The following is a 15,089-nucleotide window of genomic DNA, read 5'->3' as shown; positions in this document are numbered from 1 at the left end:
CCACTGGAGTCTTATGGATTACTTTTATGTTTCCTTTATGTGATTTTTGGAGCTATAAAGGTTTGATCACCATTCACTTGCATTGTATGGACCTACAGAGCTGAGATATTCTTCTAAAAATCTATGTTTGTGTTCTGCTGAAGAAAGAAAGTCATAGGATGGCATTCGGGTGAATAAACAATAAGATCATTTTGATTTTGGGGTGAACTATCACTTTAACCTAGTCATGCTTTGATAAACACCTCTTTTGGTGTTTATGTGCAGATACATTGGTGAAGGTTACTCCAAAGCACAAGAGAAGTTGGAGGATGAAATGAGAGTGTTCTATAGACAGGACAACACCAAGCTGGCTCTGACCTCACCCTCACCAGGTCAGCTTACTGCTGTACATGCTGAGGAAGAGGAGGAGATCCTGCGGGCAAAAGTGTGTGAGGTCATGCCTGACAAAGTCAAGGTATGTTACGGGGTCACTAAACATCCCCATGGACAATTATAGTCCATTGAACATCACAGTGAATCAGAGGTTTTCTGATGTACTGTAGATATCAGGCTGTTTTGATCTATTAAACTATTTGATCTGTACAATATCTTCTTCCATAAACATGCTGCTCTCTTTTTGTATTAATTACATGATAGAACTTGGGTATGATGTTGAAACAGGTTTACTATGTGGATCATGGCTTTTCTGAAGTCATCAGCAAAAGCAAACTGCTAGAGCTGCATGAGAAGTTTTTCAAATTGCCTTTCCAAGCCACCAAATGTAAACTAGCTGGTGAGTTTTGCATTCAAGTATGAATGTGGTGCACTTAGACAAAAACTTATTTTTTTTGCATTCAGTGTCAAATGTAGCATTTTTATAATGTTGTTTGTGTATTGCTGTGTTTCAGGCCTGGAGTCTTTCAGTCATGAACAGGCAGTGCTGAAGTGGTTTGAGTCCATGGCCAGTGGCAAAATCCTATTGGCTGAGATCTTAGAGCGTGAGGAAGTGCCTCTGGTGGTGCTTTATGACACATCACAAGATGATGATATCAACATCAATGCATCCTGTATGAAAGCTTTGCAAGACAAATCCTTAGAGAGTACACTAAAGGTAAGCAAATATAGTTGAATTATGATTGGTCAATTAAACCCCCATTTCTCTTATAATTAAATATTGTGTTGGCACCAAGATAGAGTGATAGAATCAGGTGATAATGCCAAAATGTTATCGTTTAACTTTCTGTGAAAGATCTCTTGCACTCTTGTGAAGGAGTAAGTGGGGACCAGGTTAACAGTACACGTGGATTGTTTATTGGCAACACTTTCCAGTGTACATACACAAAATAATGCTTTTCAGCAGTATACTGTACACATACATCTTTGTGCATCTCTCTCCCCTCCGGTTGTCTGGACTGCCCTTTTATCCTTCTCTTGCTCTCACTGCAACACAAAACAGCTGTTAAGAGATAATTTCCCACATCGCTCAGCCATGCCCCCATCACCACATACCCCCATTGACCAACTCAGGCCGTAGAGCCATCCGACCTGTGACTTACCCCCCATTTCTAGAGAGAAAATCCGCAACAGCCATCTGCACCTCCGGACTGTCGACCACCTTGAACATAAAAGGCTGAAGAACTAGATCCCAACGGGTGATCCGCATGTTGCCATCCTTCGTGTGATGGTGCCACTGGAGAAGGGCATGGTCTGAACAGAGGGTGAAAGCATGTCCCAGCAGATAGTATCAGAAGGTGAGGACCGCCCACTTGATGGCCAAAAAGTCCTTCTCAATTGTGCTGTACTTAGTCTCTCTCAGCGAGAGCTTACGACTAATGCACAGCACAGGGCGTTCCTCCCCATCCACCATCTGGGACAGTACCGCTCCCACCCCCCTGTCCTATGCATCCATCTGCAAGATTAGAGTGAGAGTGAAGTGAAGAGAGTGCAATAATGGCCTGCCACAAAGTGTAGCCTTCACCTGTGTGAACGCCTGTTGACACGGCTCCGTCCTCTAGACCGGAGCTGGTGCCCCTTTTTAGTCAGATCAGTCAGCAGGCTGGTGATGGTTGAATAGGCACGATAATAGCCTGCCAGCCCCACGAGCTGTGTCGCCTCCTTTTTGGTCTTAGTCTTGGGCAGGCTGCAATTGCTGTGGTCTTAACAATACTGTATTCCACCCACTCAATATTACACTTCTTTGGGTTTGCCATGAGTCCCACCCATCTCAACAACCTCAGGACAGCCCTCAGATGTTGCAGGTAATCAGTGCCTTTTAAGTTCACCTCCGGTCTGAGCTCCTCCCCCTCCAGAACAAACATTGCCAAAGTAACGAGGATCACCTCTCTCCACGGTTTTAGGATGTTGAGATAGTAAATCTGACGTGCTCCGCCCCATCCGTTCATTTCACTTCATAATTGATTTCCCCAACTCACCGTGTGACCTCAAAGGGTCCTTGCCACATGGGGAGTAATTTAGAGCTCGATGTGGGGAGCTTTATCTCCTGGTGTAAATTCCCCTAGTCGAGTACCCATATTATACAGCCAGCTTTGACCCAAGATGGCGGTGCGGTAGCACGCAGCGGCCACTCCGGATCCAAAATGTTGCTATTTTTGTCTTTTAGCCCGACTTTTACGGCATATGGACATCGGAGCAACCGGTGTTCGTGTCTACCATCGCCAGACACTGTTAAAATATAAGATTCATGCAACAACCACGCTGCATGATGATCAGCAGGAGTTGCTACGCAAACTTGGCTTGCTGCGGAGACCAGGCCTCTAGTCCTCGGCGTCGCCTGATGCCGGTGCCCGGGGGAGGGGACGTCGTAAGCGGTGTGCGAGGAAGCGAAAGCGCGGCAAGAGGGCGGGGGTCCATGCTAGGCTAAAAACAAACCCTAGCCGGCCTGTTCTCGGAGTTTACATTCCCCCCAGCGCTAACACTAAGGAAGTGCTCTGTGAACTGTATGGGGCTATGAGCGAACTGCAGAACGCTCACCCTGATGGACTGTTTATTGTTGCCGGAGATTTCAACCATGCAAATCTCAAGACAGTGCTCCCTAAATTCCATCAGAATGTGGACTTTGCAACGAGAGGGGTGAACACGCTTGATCTTGTTTACACAAACATCCCAGGCGCATACTGGGCGGAGCCCTGCCTCCATCTCGGCTACTCAGACCACATCTCTGTTATGCTAATTCCAGCATACAGACCGCTTGTCAGACGCACAAAACCGCTCCAGAAGCAGGTGAAAACATGGCCAGCAGGAGCCCTCTCTGCTCTTCAGGACTGTTTTGAGTGTACTGATTGGCACATATTCAGGGAGGCTGCAACATATGGCGACTCTACCAACTTGGAGGAATACACAGCTCCAACCAGAAGCTGTGGATGACTGCAGAGGTACGTGCGCTGCAGAGGACATGAGACTCCGCCTTCAGAGTAGACGACAAGGCTACCCTAAGAACAGCGAGGGCCAAACTGTCCCAGGCCATCAGAGAGGCAAAGTGTGCACACGCCCAGAGAATCCACAGTCACTTCCAGGACAGCAGTGACACGCAGCGCATGTGGCAGGTCATCCAGGCCATCACCAACTACAGGACAACATCAGTTTCCTGTGACAAAGATGCCTCCCTTCCAGATGTGCTGAATGACTTCTACACTAGGTTTGAACACAGAACGACGTGGTGGCGAGGAAGACCACCCCTCCTCCCAAAGACCAGGTGCTCTGTCTTACCACGGCTGATGTGAAGGAACACTCTTCATAGAGTCAACCCAAGGAAGGCTGCTGGACCAGACAACATTCCTGGCAGAGTGCTCAGAGGATGTGCAGACCAGCTGGCAGATGTTCTTACCGACATCTTCAACATCTCTCTGAGCAGCGCCGTCGTTCCAACGTGCTTCAAGGCCACCACCATCGTCCCCTTGCCAAAGAAGTCTTCAGTGTCCTGCCTCAACGACTACCGTCCCGTCGCACTCACACCCATCATCATGATGTGCTTCGAGACGGTTCGTCATGAGGCACATTAAGACCCAGCTGCCCCTCTCACTAGACCCCCTGCAGTTCGCGTATTGTCCAAACCATTCAACATCGCCACCACCCTCCATCTGGCCCTCACCCACCTAGATAAAAAGGACTCATATGTTCAAATGCTGTTCATAGACTTCAGCTCAGCATTCAACACAATAATTCCTCGGCACCTGATTGGAAAGCTGAACCTGCTGGTCCTGGACACCTCCCTCTTCAACTGGATCCTGGACTTCCTAATTAAGAGACCTCAGTCAGTCCGGATTGGGAACAGCATCTCCACCACCACCACACTGAGCACTGGGGACCCCCTTGAACCACATAAATAAGTTCGCCGATTACACGACCATGGTGGGTCTCATCGGCAAGAACAACAAGTCAGCATACAGAGAGGAGGTGCAGAACACTCATCTCATAGTATGTTATGTTTACATTTGGCATTTTTAGAAACTGTCATCTTTTTGCACTACTGTGTACTGGTCTCTCTCTGTGCCTATTGTCCCGTTTATTTTTAGTAATTTATTGTACTGTCCCGTACTTTTTGCACACGTTTGCACGTGCACTTTATATAGGTATGTTATTTAGTCTGTGTAGTCTCATGTGGTTCTGTGTTTGTCCTATGTTGTTTTATGTAGCACCATGGTCCTGGAGGAACGTTGTCTCATTTGACTGTGTACTGTACTAACTGTATATGGTTGGACAATAAAAACCACTTGACTTGACTTGACATTCTTGAGCCTGGAGCATATTCTTCTGTGTTAATTGCCCCAGTGTGTGGAGTTTTGCTATCAGGTCAAGAACATATTAATTTAGTTTTTGCTGTTTGAAGGCCCCTCCTCCCAATTTTCCCATAGGACGTTGAGCATGTAAATAAAAGGGGCTTGAGCCACTTGTCCCAGTTTCGAGCGTCTTTGTACAAAAACTTAAGAATCATTTTCTTTAGGGCCTGATTAAATCTTTGACCAAGCCGTCTGTTTGGGGGGTGGTAAACTCTGGTCTGAATCGACATAATACCCGATCATTTGTATAGTTCACGTAGTGAACGTGACATAAATTTAGTATTTTGATCAATGAGGTTTTCTTCAGGAATCCCACTCAGGAGACAATTCTGAAGAGTGCCTCCGCAACACTTCACGCTGAAATGTTGCACAGAGGCATTGCTTCCGGATATCACGTTGCATAGTCCACCAAAACCAACACAAAGTGATACCCTCATGCCGTCTTCTCTAAGGGCCCGACAAGGTCCATACAAATTCTTTTGAAGGGGACCTTGATCAATGGAAGGGGGCGCAATGGGGCTCTTGGTGTGGCCGGTGGACATCTCTGTGAATGCCCAGCCATTAGAAACGGGCCAATAGATGGTTCAGTGTTTTTTCCCTAAGTGACCAGCCATCGAATTATAATGAGCCATCTGGAATAACATTTCCCGATGGCTACGTGATATTAGCGGTTGGGTTTTATCCTCCTTTGTCTGAGTATCCTCCGTCACTCGATTAAACCGGTCCTTGATAATCGCAAAATATGGATATGTGAGTGCCAAGTCTGGCCAAAGGTGTTGACCATCAATCACTCTCAAAGATACACTTTGTTGCAGGACATATCCCGCACATATTCCCCTTAATAAAGTAGTAAATGCCGGCTAATTCATACCCAAGTTTAGTGGGAGAGTTGGAGAATCTCCAGCTCTCACTCACTGCAACACTAAATATGTTAGAGATAATTTCCTGCAGATGTCAGTCCTTACCGCTCTTCCTTCCTGTTGCAAAAAAGCATCTTGGGTGCTTCAATGGAAGCAAGGAAATCTAGCCTTTTGTGCAAAGGGGTTATCATGGTCAGTGTCACAAATTCGCCTTTTGGATTTATGACTTAGATTGTAAATATTCCTTATTCATCTTGTATCATAACATTTCTTTGTTTTAAATAGTTCAAAATGTTACAGTTTTTTTATGTGACACTCACTGTTGCTGATGGCACGCTACACAAGTGTTTGTAGCTTGCTAGCATTGCTTATTCTTATACATTCATAATTTTATCCTTTGCCATTTTACTGCGTGCTTTGGGTTTTTTCCACTTTTGTACCGTTTCATCTGTGTGTAATATACCACACACACCCGTGTCTCTTGTTTTATTTGTATTTTTTCCGCTTTTTCCGCTTGTCTACATCTCACATCTCAACTGCGTGCATTTGTTTTCTCCACTGTGCTTCAAATGGATTATTGCATCAATCTGAAATATCTGCTGATTAGGCACCACGTCGATCTCAAACCCTCTCCGCTCATGAACAACAAACAATTGTGGTAAGTCATGGCATCTGCTCATGTTATTGCTTCCTACATTACATGCTACATGTTCACTATAGCTTATTCCATCAGAAGTGAGGGATTCACATGTGATAAATGTAAGGAATTAGTCAGGCTGATAGAGAAGGTTAAGGAGCTGGAGACACGCATCCGAACACTAGTGGCGGTCAGTGAGAAAGAGAAGCCGGTAGATACTGTTTTGGATGCAGGTAGATCAGCAAGCAACACACACTTTGGTTCAGGCACTAGAGCCCCCACAGCAGGGCGATTGGGTGACGTCTCGGCAGCATACTCGCTCAGCAAAGCGTCACCACTCTCCTGTTCCTGTTAGTGTTTACAATTGATTCTCTAAGGAACGTGGAAATAGAGACTCCAGACAACATTTTTAAATGCATTTCGGGGGCAAACAGATCAGATCAAATTTACAAGTGCTGGCTAATGCTAAACATACATTTTCTAAAATTGTTATTCATGTTGGCACTAATGATGTGTGGCTTCACCAGTCGGAGATCACTAGAGATAGCATTAAAGAGGTGTGTGAAGTTGTGAACAATGTCAGACACTGTAATGTGCTCGGGCCCCCTCCCTACTCGTCGCAGTGATGAGGTTTATAGTAGTTTAGTGTCACTGAACCGCTGGATGTCTGAGTGGTGTCGGGAGAATATCATAGGATTTATAAACAATTAGAAGAGTTTTTGGGTTGTCCAGACCTCCAGGGATGGTGTTGCTCTCCTCTCTAGTAATTTGGCTTATAGTTTAAATAATGCTAGTATTTGACTTACTGGGGCCCAGGTCGGGAAGCAAACAAACTGGTTAATCCGAACATCTGCTAGCTGCCTTGAGATGTCACATAGGTCACATAAATTACAACACACAGAGACTGTATCACCTAGATATCATATAGAGACTCTGTCTGTTCCCTGAACTACCAAACACAAAACTCTCACTAAATTATTTAGAAAAGATTTGATCAAGTTCAAACTTGAAAATAAAACAAATTGAAGATAAACATCATATAAAGGTAGGGCTATATCTCTTTCTACCAAAGCACTAATTGTAAAATAAGTTATTACAGATCATAGTTTGAATGCACTCTGTTTGACTGAAACCTGGCTTAAACCAGATGAATATATTAGTTTAAATTAGGGCTGTCGGTTTAACGTGTTAATTCAGTGCGATTAGTTTTACAAAAAATAATGTGTTAAAAAGATTAACGCAATTAATTGCAATGCCCCCGGACGGTATTAAGGAAGATTCCTGAGAAATGCAAACTTGTAGTACCACCTGTTTACTCCAGAGAGCAGTAATTGAAATTTCAGCTGTATGGGCAACACGCAGTTTATACAGTGAAGAAAACAACACTTCAGTAGGCAGAACAACACAAACATGCATTACATTCTTGCGTTCAAAACACTTGAAGGAGCGCAAATGCGAACTAAGGGATCTCAAGATGTGTTTAAATATTGAGTATTAAACTAGTTTTAACTTGCACCATCCTCCGCAGTCAGCCTTTATCCCTCTCGGAGGCTTGATTAGCCTGATAAGGGACCAGGTGTGTAGAATCACGACCCGGCCCCGCCCTCCGCCCTGCCACAATATGTTCATGATCTCAAGTCTAGATTATTGTAGTGCATTACTAGGAGGATGTCCAGCAAGATCAATAAATAAACTTCAATTGGTTCAAAATGCAGCTGCCAGAGTGCTGACTAGAACTAAGAAAAATGATCATATTAGCCCAATTTAATCGTCTTTACATTGGCTACCTGATAAATTCCGTATTAATTAAAAAATTCTGTTAACTACATACAAAGCTTTGGATGGTCTAGCTCCGCAGTACTTAAGTGACCTTCTACCACGCTATATTCCATCATGTTCATTACAATCACAAAATACTGGCTTGTTAATAATTCCAAGAATATCAAAATCCATAAAAGGAAGTAGATCCTTTTCATACTTGGCTCCTAAACTGTGGAATAGTCTCCCTAACACAGGATGCAGACACACTCACTCAGTTTAAGTCTAGACTAAAGTCTCATCTATTTAGCCAGACATACACCTAATTTATCCTTCAACTCACAATTAGGCTGCTTTAGTTAGGTCTGCCAGAACCAGAAACATCTATCATGATCTATAACTACATAAAATGTAATAGCATCTATGCTAATATAATTATATTTGTTTCCATACCAGAGACTACCAGAGCCAGCTCCGTTACTGCTTGGTGTAGGACTCCACTGCTACGTGTCACTGAGAGATGACGACAAACTACAACCGGTGCTATCCAGACATCACTTCAGATTTTTGACTTCAGAAGATGAACTGATGACAACTCCAACTGTAAGACATCTTCATATGCAGCTGCCTGAACCTTGGATTTAGGATGGACCCCACCGAACCTCATGAACTGCGATGCACCTCATCATTTATATCTGCCTGCATCGCCTTTGTCTATTGATGGACTACACTCTTGAAATGGAATGCATAGACTATCATTTAATTGCCAACAAAAGCCTTCATCAGCCAACTAACAAAGGACAATTCATCTATGTAAACTTCTGCTGTTAATCCAGGATGGACTTCAAAGACATTAGTCATTAATCTTTTATTTTCCAAATACTGGACCTTAACACCTACTTAATTTACAAATTTAAAAACACGATTTGCACTGCACACAAATAACAAATATTGGCATTACATTCATGATGTTTAGCCAGAGGGGAACTGGCCTCCACAGTGATCCTGGTTTCTCCCAAGGCTATTTTTCTCCATTAACCAACATCGTATGGAGTTTTGTTTTCATTGCCACAGTCACCTTAAGCTTGCTCACTGTGGTTCTAAATAAATAAATTATTGTTTAATTTCTGTACACATTTTACAGTCATTTACATTTATGCATTTGGCAGACGCTTTTATCCAAAGCGACTTACAGTGCACTTATTACAGGGACAATCCTCCCGGAGCAACCTGGAGTTAAGTGCCTTGCTCAAGGACACAATGGTGGTGGCTGTGGGGATCGAACCAGCGACCCTCTGATTACCAGTTATGTGCTTTAGTCCACTATGCCACCACCACAATCATATTTAATAAAACTACACAATGATCACTGTAAGACATTATAGATATTACAGTTTCATATTTTATTTTTATTTATGTTTTGTTAATGCATAATTTCCTGTAAAGCTGCTTTGAAATGATGTGTGTTGTGAAAAGCGCTAAACAAATAAAAATTACTTAACTCTACCATGGTACTGAATATTAACTACATACCATGATGTTCAAATGGTATACCAAAATACGAACAAGAATATCATGAAACATGTTCAAAGAAACATGGAATTACCATGGTACCGTTTAAAAAAATAATGGTAATACCATCATCAATTTTTGTAAGTAGTGTTATTAATATTGATTGTGATATTTAATATTCATAATTGATTAAGTAAATGTGTATTCTGTTGCAGGTGAACAGCGCCTATATGAATGTGAGTGTGACCAGTGTTTGCTCAGATGGGACGATCTATTGTCAGGTGCCTTCCAGAGGTCTGGCTAAACTCAACGAAATTCTGGAGAAGACTGAAAACTATTTCCATTCCCAGGTACCACAGTTGTATATTATCTATATGTGTAGCCTCATGTTGCAAGAGGCTTCTTTAGAGGAGTTGAGGAGGCCAAAATGGACAGATTGGGATTATAGTTATAATCAGATTACCAGGCGTCAAGAACATAATCCCTAGTAAACAATGACCGGCTGGCATAGAATGTGTAAGATTGTGCTTAATATAGCAACCAACATGTGTTTTAAGGTGTTTTAAACAGTTATTAATTGTTTGTTGTTTATGTAATAGTAATGCATAACTGTATCTTAAGTGCAGAAAATCTTCTTCATGTTATGATTGGTCCTGTTGCAGTGTAGTTACAATCTGCTGACATATCTTTCCCTTATGAAAGGTCACATCAGAGTCGCTGGTTTCCCGGCCATTCTGTGGCAAAAGCTGTTTGGCTCGTTATAAAGGCAAATGGTCCCGGGTGGAGGTGAGTCTGCTCTGTCAATGGCAGAGTGAATACAAGAAGAGTCAGTTGATTCATTTATTTGAACAGGATAATGTTCAATAACTGTGAGTAAGCTAGAGTCTACAGACTAATTTGAGAAGAGGAGTTAGTAATCATCATTTATTTTTTTCATTTGTTTTGACATTTGAATTTATAGAATATGTTGTTCATTGGGCAAATTATCTAAAATGATCAATTATCTAAGGTAAAACATTGACTGGTTCCTTTATTAAAAAGTATAATTATTAGTTAGTATTTTACTGTATAATATTAGTAAGACAAATTATTAGCAACCATAACAACAACACTATAAGACGGTTATATTTGTTAACGTTAGTTAACTACATAGTTAACATGAACAGACAATAAATAAACACTTTTTCAGAATTTATTAATTGTAATGTTAATTTCAGCATAAATTGAAACATTATTTAAATTAAACTTTTTATTGTATTTTTATAAATACAATAAAAATTTATTGTATTTATTAACCAAGATTAACATTAACCAAGATTTATAACTTGTGTACAAAAAATATTGTTCATTGTTAGTTCATGAGACCTAATGCATTAATTAATGTTAACAAATAGAACCTTATTATAAAGTGTTATCAACAGGGGCGGATTTAGGCATGGGCGACATGGGCAGCCGCATGGGGTGGCATCTTGTTGAGGGTGGCACAGGGTACCCATATCAAAAAGTGGGCACCCTGAAGTCCACCAGCCATCTCATCTCCAACCACCCACAACCCCCAGCCTTAGAGTTTTTCTAATGTAGATACCAGGCTGTTTTGATCTATTAAACGTCTGTGCAATATCTTCTATAAAAATGCTGTTCTGTTTTTGTATTAATTACATGATAGAACTAGGATATGATGTTGAAACAGGTTTACTATGTAGATTGTGGCTTTTCTGAAGTCATCACCAAAATGGACATTCTTTAAAAGAGGGGCTCAGTCCATATCTGGGGACCATATTATCATAGAGGAGGATTCTTTGGCCAGTACCAAGTTACTAATTAACCCTAATTAATAAACCCTATTAATGACCTAGCAATGCCCTAACAACCATATAGGACAACTTTTCAACTGCATAGCAATGTCCTGGACATCACTCAGAACACTCTAGCATCATGGCAGCGAGTTTTGTTCGGGGCAAGCACCACTCGCATTTTCTTCAGAAAAAGAAAACTCTAGTTCAGAGTTATACTTATTACTGAATTATTCAGTCCTGAGGATAAATATTGAGGATCATTATTATGTCCACTTTTACCATAGATAACAAACCTGCATGGCAGCCGTGTGTTGGACATCTTGTTTGTGGATGTGGGTGTCCAGGCATCGGTCGAGGTCATCGAGTTGAGAGAGATCCCACCGCCTTTGCTACGTGACCTCATATCCACCCCGCCCCAGGTCAGACAACAGCCAATCACTAAAAAAAGTGGTTAATGAGTCAAGCAGTAAATAGCATGGAGGAAATATGAGTGATACAACTGTTCATTGCTTTTGGGAATTTCTGTTTATTTTGCTAGTGAGTGACTGTGTAATTTAGACATATTATGTCCTAGATGTAATAACTGAGAATGTTTGTCTGCTCTTTTCCCCACTATTTCTCATTGTGCAGGCACTGAAGTGTTGTTTGGCAGATCTGCCTGTGAGTGTCGGCTCATGGACTCCTGATGCAGTACAGTGGCTGAGAGACACAGTTTTCCACTGCAGTGACTGCAGCTTGAAGGCCAGTGCCATATTAATACTGCACTCAGTTTTTTAGATAACATTTGGGTTGTGTTATTTTATTTGCACAAAAGATATAAGAATAAAACAAACATATTTCAGAAAAGATGAACAGTGCTTATATCAAAAAGGCCTTTTAAAAAAAGGGCTTGTACAAAGTAAAGAAAGTCTTTCAAATAACCAAACAAGATATAGAGGAAACAAAAGTAGAAAAATAGATATGGACAAACAACAAGATTAATAAACAAAAATAAGGAGAGAACATATACACGTCTTTAGATGAACGATTAGGCAGTTCCAGATAGAAGGACCTCTATGTGAAATTGGCTTCACCTTTAAAGTTAAAGCTGAAGTATCAGCTCTGTTGGTCAATACAATCCAAGGGAATGGTGGCCAGAACTCAGAAGGTCCAAAAAGCACATAAAGTCAGCATAAACATAATCCATATGACTCCAGTGGTTGTATGTTTTGTTTTGCTATCATATGACCATTCATTCTCATGTCTTCAGAAGTGAAATTATAAATGACTAAAAAACAGATCAACATTAAGTCCATTTTTTTAACTATATACTGTATCTCTACTTTGATTTCCACTTTCTTCTTATTATTTTTGTTTTGCAATTCACATTTCTTTGTACATATTGCCACCTACTGGTTGAGGCTGGTCAGAGGTGGATATTTATATCAAAACATTTCTTAAATATTGTGTTTCTCACCCACACCAATCATATTGCTTCTAAAGATATCGATTTAACCATTGGAGTCATATGGATAGCTTTTATGCTGCCTTTATATACTTTTTGGACCTTCAAATTTCTGGTCACCATTCACTTTGCAATGTCCAAACGGAGCTGATATATTCTTCTAAAAATCTTAATTTGTGTCAAGGGCGATTCTAGGGTCAGAGTTTTAGGGGTGCTGAGCACACAATGAGCCCCACTGCCTCCACCCACCCTCTTTTCACACAAAAACAAAAAATATGTCTATTGAAAAATAACTTTATAATTTTAACATTGGTTCAACTAACTCCAAAATCCAGATTTATTTTTTCATTTTTTTTTTTTAGACCTTTTCAGAGCACCAGCTTAATTGTGAGAGTTAACACAGACAGCCCCCTGTAACAAACACAAAACCTTCTTCACTCAGCTGCTTTTCCTGACAGTTAACTCCATGTGCCTCCTTTGCATTAACAGTCTCAGATTGGTTAGATTAGATTCAACTTTATTGTCATTGAACAAAGTAACAGGTACTTGGACAACAAAATGTAATTCATCTTCTGTAAATTATTTACAAAAAATGGTTCTTGAAAGGCTCTTTTTTGTGTGCCAAACGGAGTATGAGGGTATTGAGACAGCTTTAACTGTTTAGGACCAGTGTCCTTATCCCCTAAGTCTGAACAGCTCTCTTCTGTCTCTTCATTTCTTTCACTAGTCAATTCCCTCTCATCCCTTATGGACTCTCCCTGTTGTTTTCCTCCTCCTTTATTATGAAAAAATGTGGTGTAAAATAATGTTACAAAAAGTAAATGTAATATAGGCTACTTATGGCAATAAATTAGTATAGGAGTATGAGTAGTTACTGTTTTGCTTGCCACTATTCACTATATGTCAATTTATTGTTGTTGTTTCCTCACCTGGTTCTTCCTGCATTCTCTCCCTTTCCCTTTCTCCTTCTCCATCTCCCTGACTTGGCACTGACAATCATACACAATATATTGTAGGCAGGAGAGTTGAGGTCAGTTTGTCATGTCACAAAAATGTTATGGAGACCATTTACAGATTCTAAGGATATGATCAAAAGGCACACAGAGGCGTGCCATTTTAAATGTCTTTATTATTATTATTATTGGGCTTAGAAACTTTTTTAAATCACAAATTCCTTTCACAAGAGAAGCTGTATTCTCCATTGTGGGTTTAAAAAAAAAAAAAAAATTTTTTATCTAGGCCCATTGCCTAGATAAGTAATTTGATACAACAACAGATAGCTGGTTTGCATTATCTGTTACTTTAGCTTAACACTTTTCAGAAGAACAAAAAAAACAAAAAACAAGACAGAGGTCATTATGGACTGTCCCTAGTCTCTCACTTGAATCTGTCTTTATTCTTTTAAAAAACTGTCGTATGTCCATTGCTCACTGGCAGGCCACACACACACACACACACACACACACACACACAGAGAGTGAGTAATGCTAGGAGTTCAGGAGTTAAGCCTGGTTCAGCAAAAGAAAAACATTAAACTTTCTTTTATTGTCTAGTTTGATAGTCAGCCACAACTGAAAGATAACAGATATAAATCTAGGTATGAATAACAATTCATTTAAAAAGCCACAGTGAGTGTTTTCACACATACTGGTGGTATACAGTGATATGTTTGTTTTACTCTGGTCCAAACGCCAGGGCTTCATGTTTCCATGACGACTGACCAGAAAAGACGCACGTGATGTCATGTTTACACGACTCCTGATTGTTAAAATGAGTATCAAATTAACGATAAACTTTACCAACAGAGACACACGCACGCACTACACAGGTACGCAGTTTATTTGTCACGCTGCTGATTTTGTTTCACGCTCTAGCAGTTAATAAACAGAACTGCATGCGTCTTGCGGAAGAACATTGTAACCGGCGCTACTTCTCTCCGTTTATGACTATGGACAAGTCACCCAGGTCCTGTGCTACTCCACAGCGGCAGCGACCCGCTGGACTAAAATAGTCCGAAAATAAACACTTATTATAGGTGTACCATGGTGATTCAGGATACTGACTCCAGTACTCACCGATATGGTTTCAGAATCGAAACAACTCTAGGTAAAAGGAAAGAAGTGTGAGACACAGCTTTGGAGCAACTTAGTTGATTCACAACACTACATAACGGGTTCTCCCTCTGCGTGTGTTTCGCGCTGGATGATGGTCGTGCTGAGCGGTGCAGGTAAAGAGGAGAAGAAGAAGAAGAAGGGAAGAGGATGACACCATTTGCTAAGCGGGGGTGTTTTCATTTTCATCCTTAAC

The 15,089-nt window shown here is 41.1% G+C and overlaps 1 protein-coding gene across 4 annotated transcripts in view; it reads left to right on the top strand.

The window, feature by feature from the left end:
* tdrd7b (tudor domain containing 7 b) overlaps positions 1 to 15,089 on the top strand; it is a 38,214-nt gene that overhangs the window by 18,033 nt on the left and 5,092 nt on the right. For all 4 annotated transcript variants that reach the window (XM_052134940.1, XM_052134933.1, XM_052134946.1 and 1 more), the window contains 7 exons: positions 265 to 454; positions 661 to 772; positions 888 to 1,090; positions 9,758 to 9,892; positions 10,245 to 10,328; positions 11,623 to 11,757; positions 11,969 to 12,079. In XM_052134940.1, the coding sequence (XP_051990900.1) occupies positions 265 to 454; positions 661 to 772; positions 888 to 1,090; positions 9,758 to 9,892; positions 10,245 to 10,328; positions 11,623 to 11,757; positions 11,969 to 12,079 (970 nt within the window). The remainder of the gene's footprint in view (positions 1 to 264; positions 455 to 660; positions 773 to 887; positions 1,091 to 9,757; positions 9,893 to 10,244; positions 10,329 to 11,622; positions 11,758 to 11,968; positions 12,080 to 15,089) is intronic.

The sequence above is a fragment of the Xyrauchen texanus genome, chromosome 1, assembly GCF_025860055.1.
Source record: "Xyrauchen texanus isolate HMW12.3.18 chromosome 1, RBS_HiC_50CHRs, whole genome shotgun sequence".
NCBI lineage: Eukaryota > Metazoa > Chordata > Actinopteri > Cypriniformes > Catostomidae > Xyrauchen > Xyrauchen texanus.
Note: the sequence above shows the minus strand (reverse complement) of the source record. Positions and strands in the feature narration are given on the sequence as shown.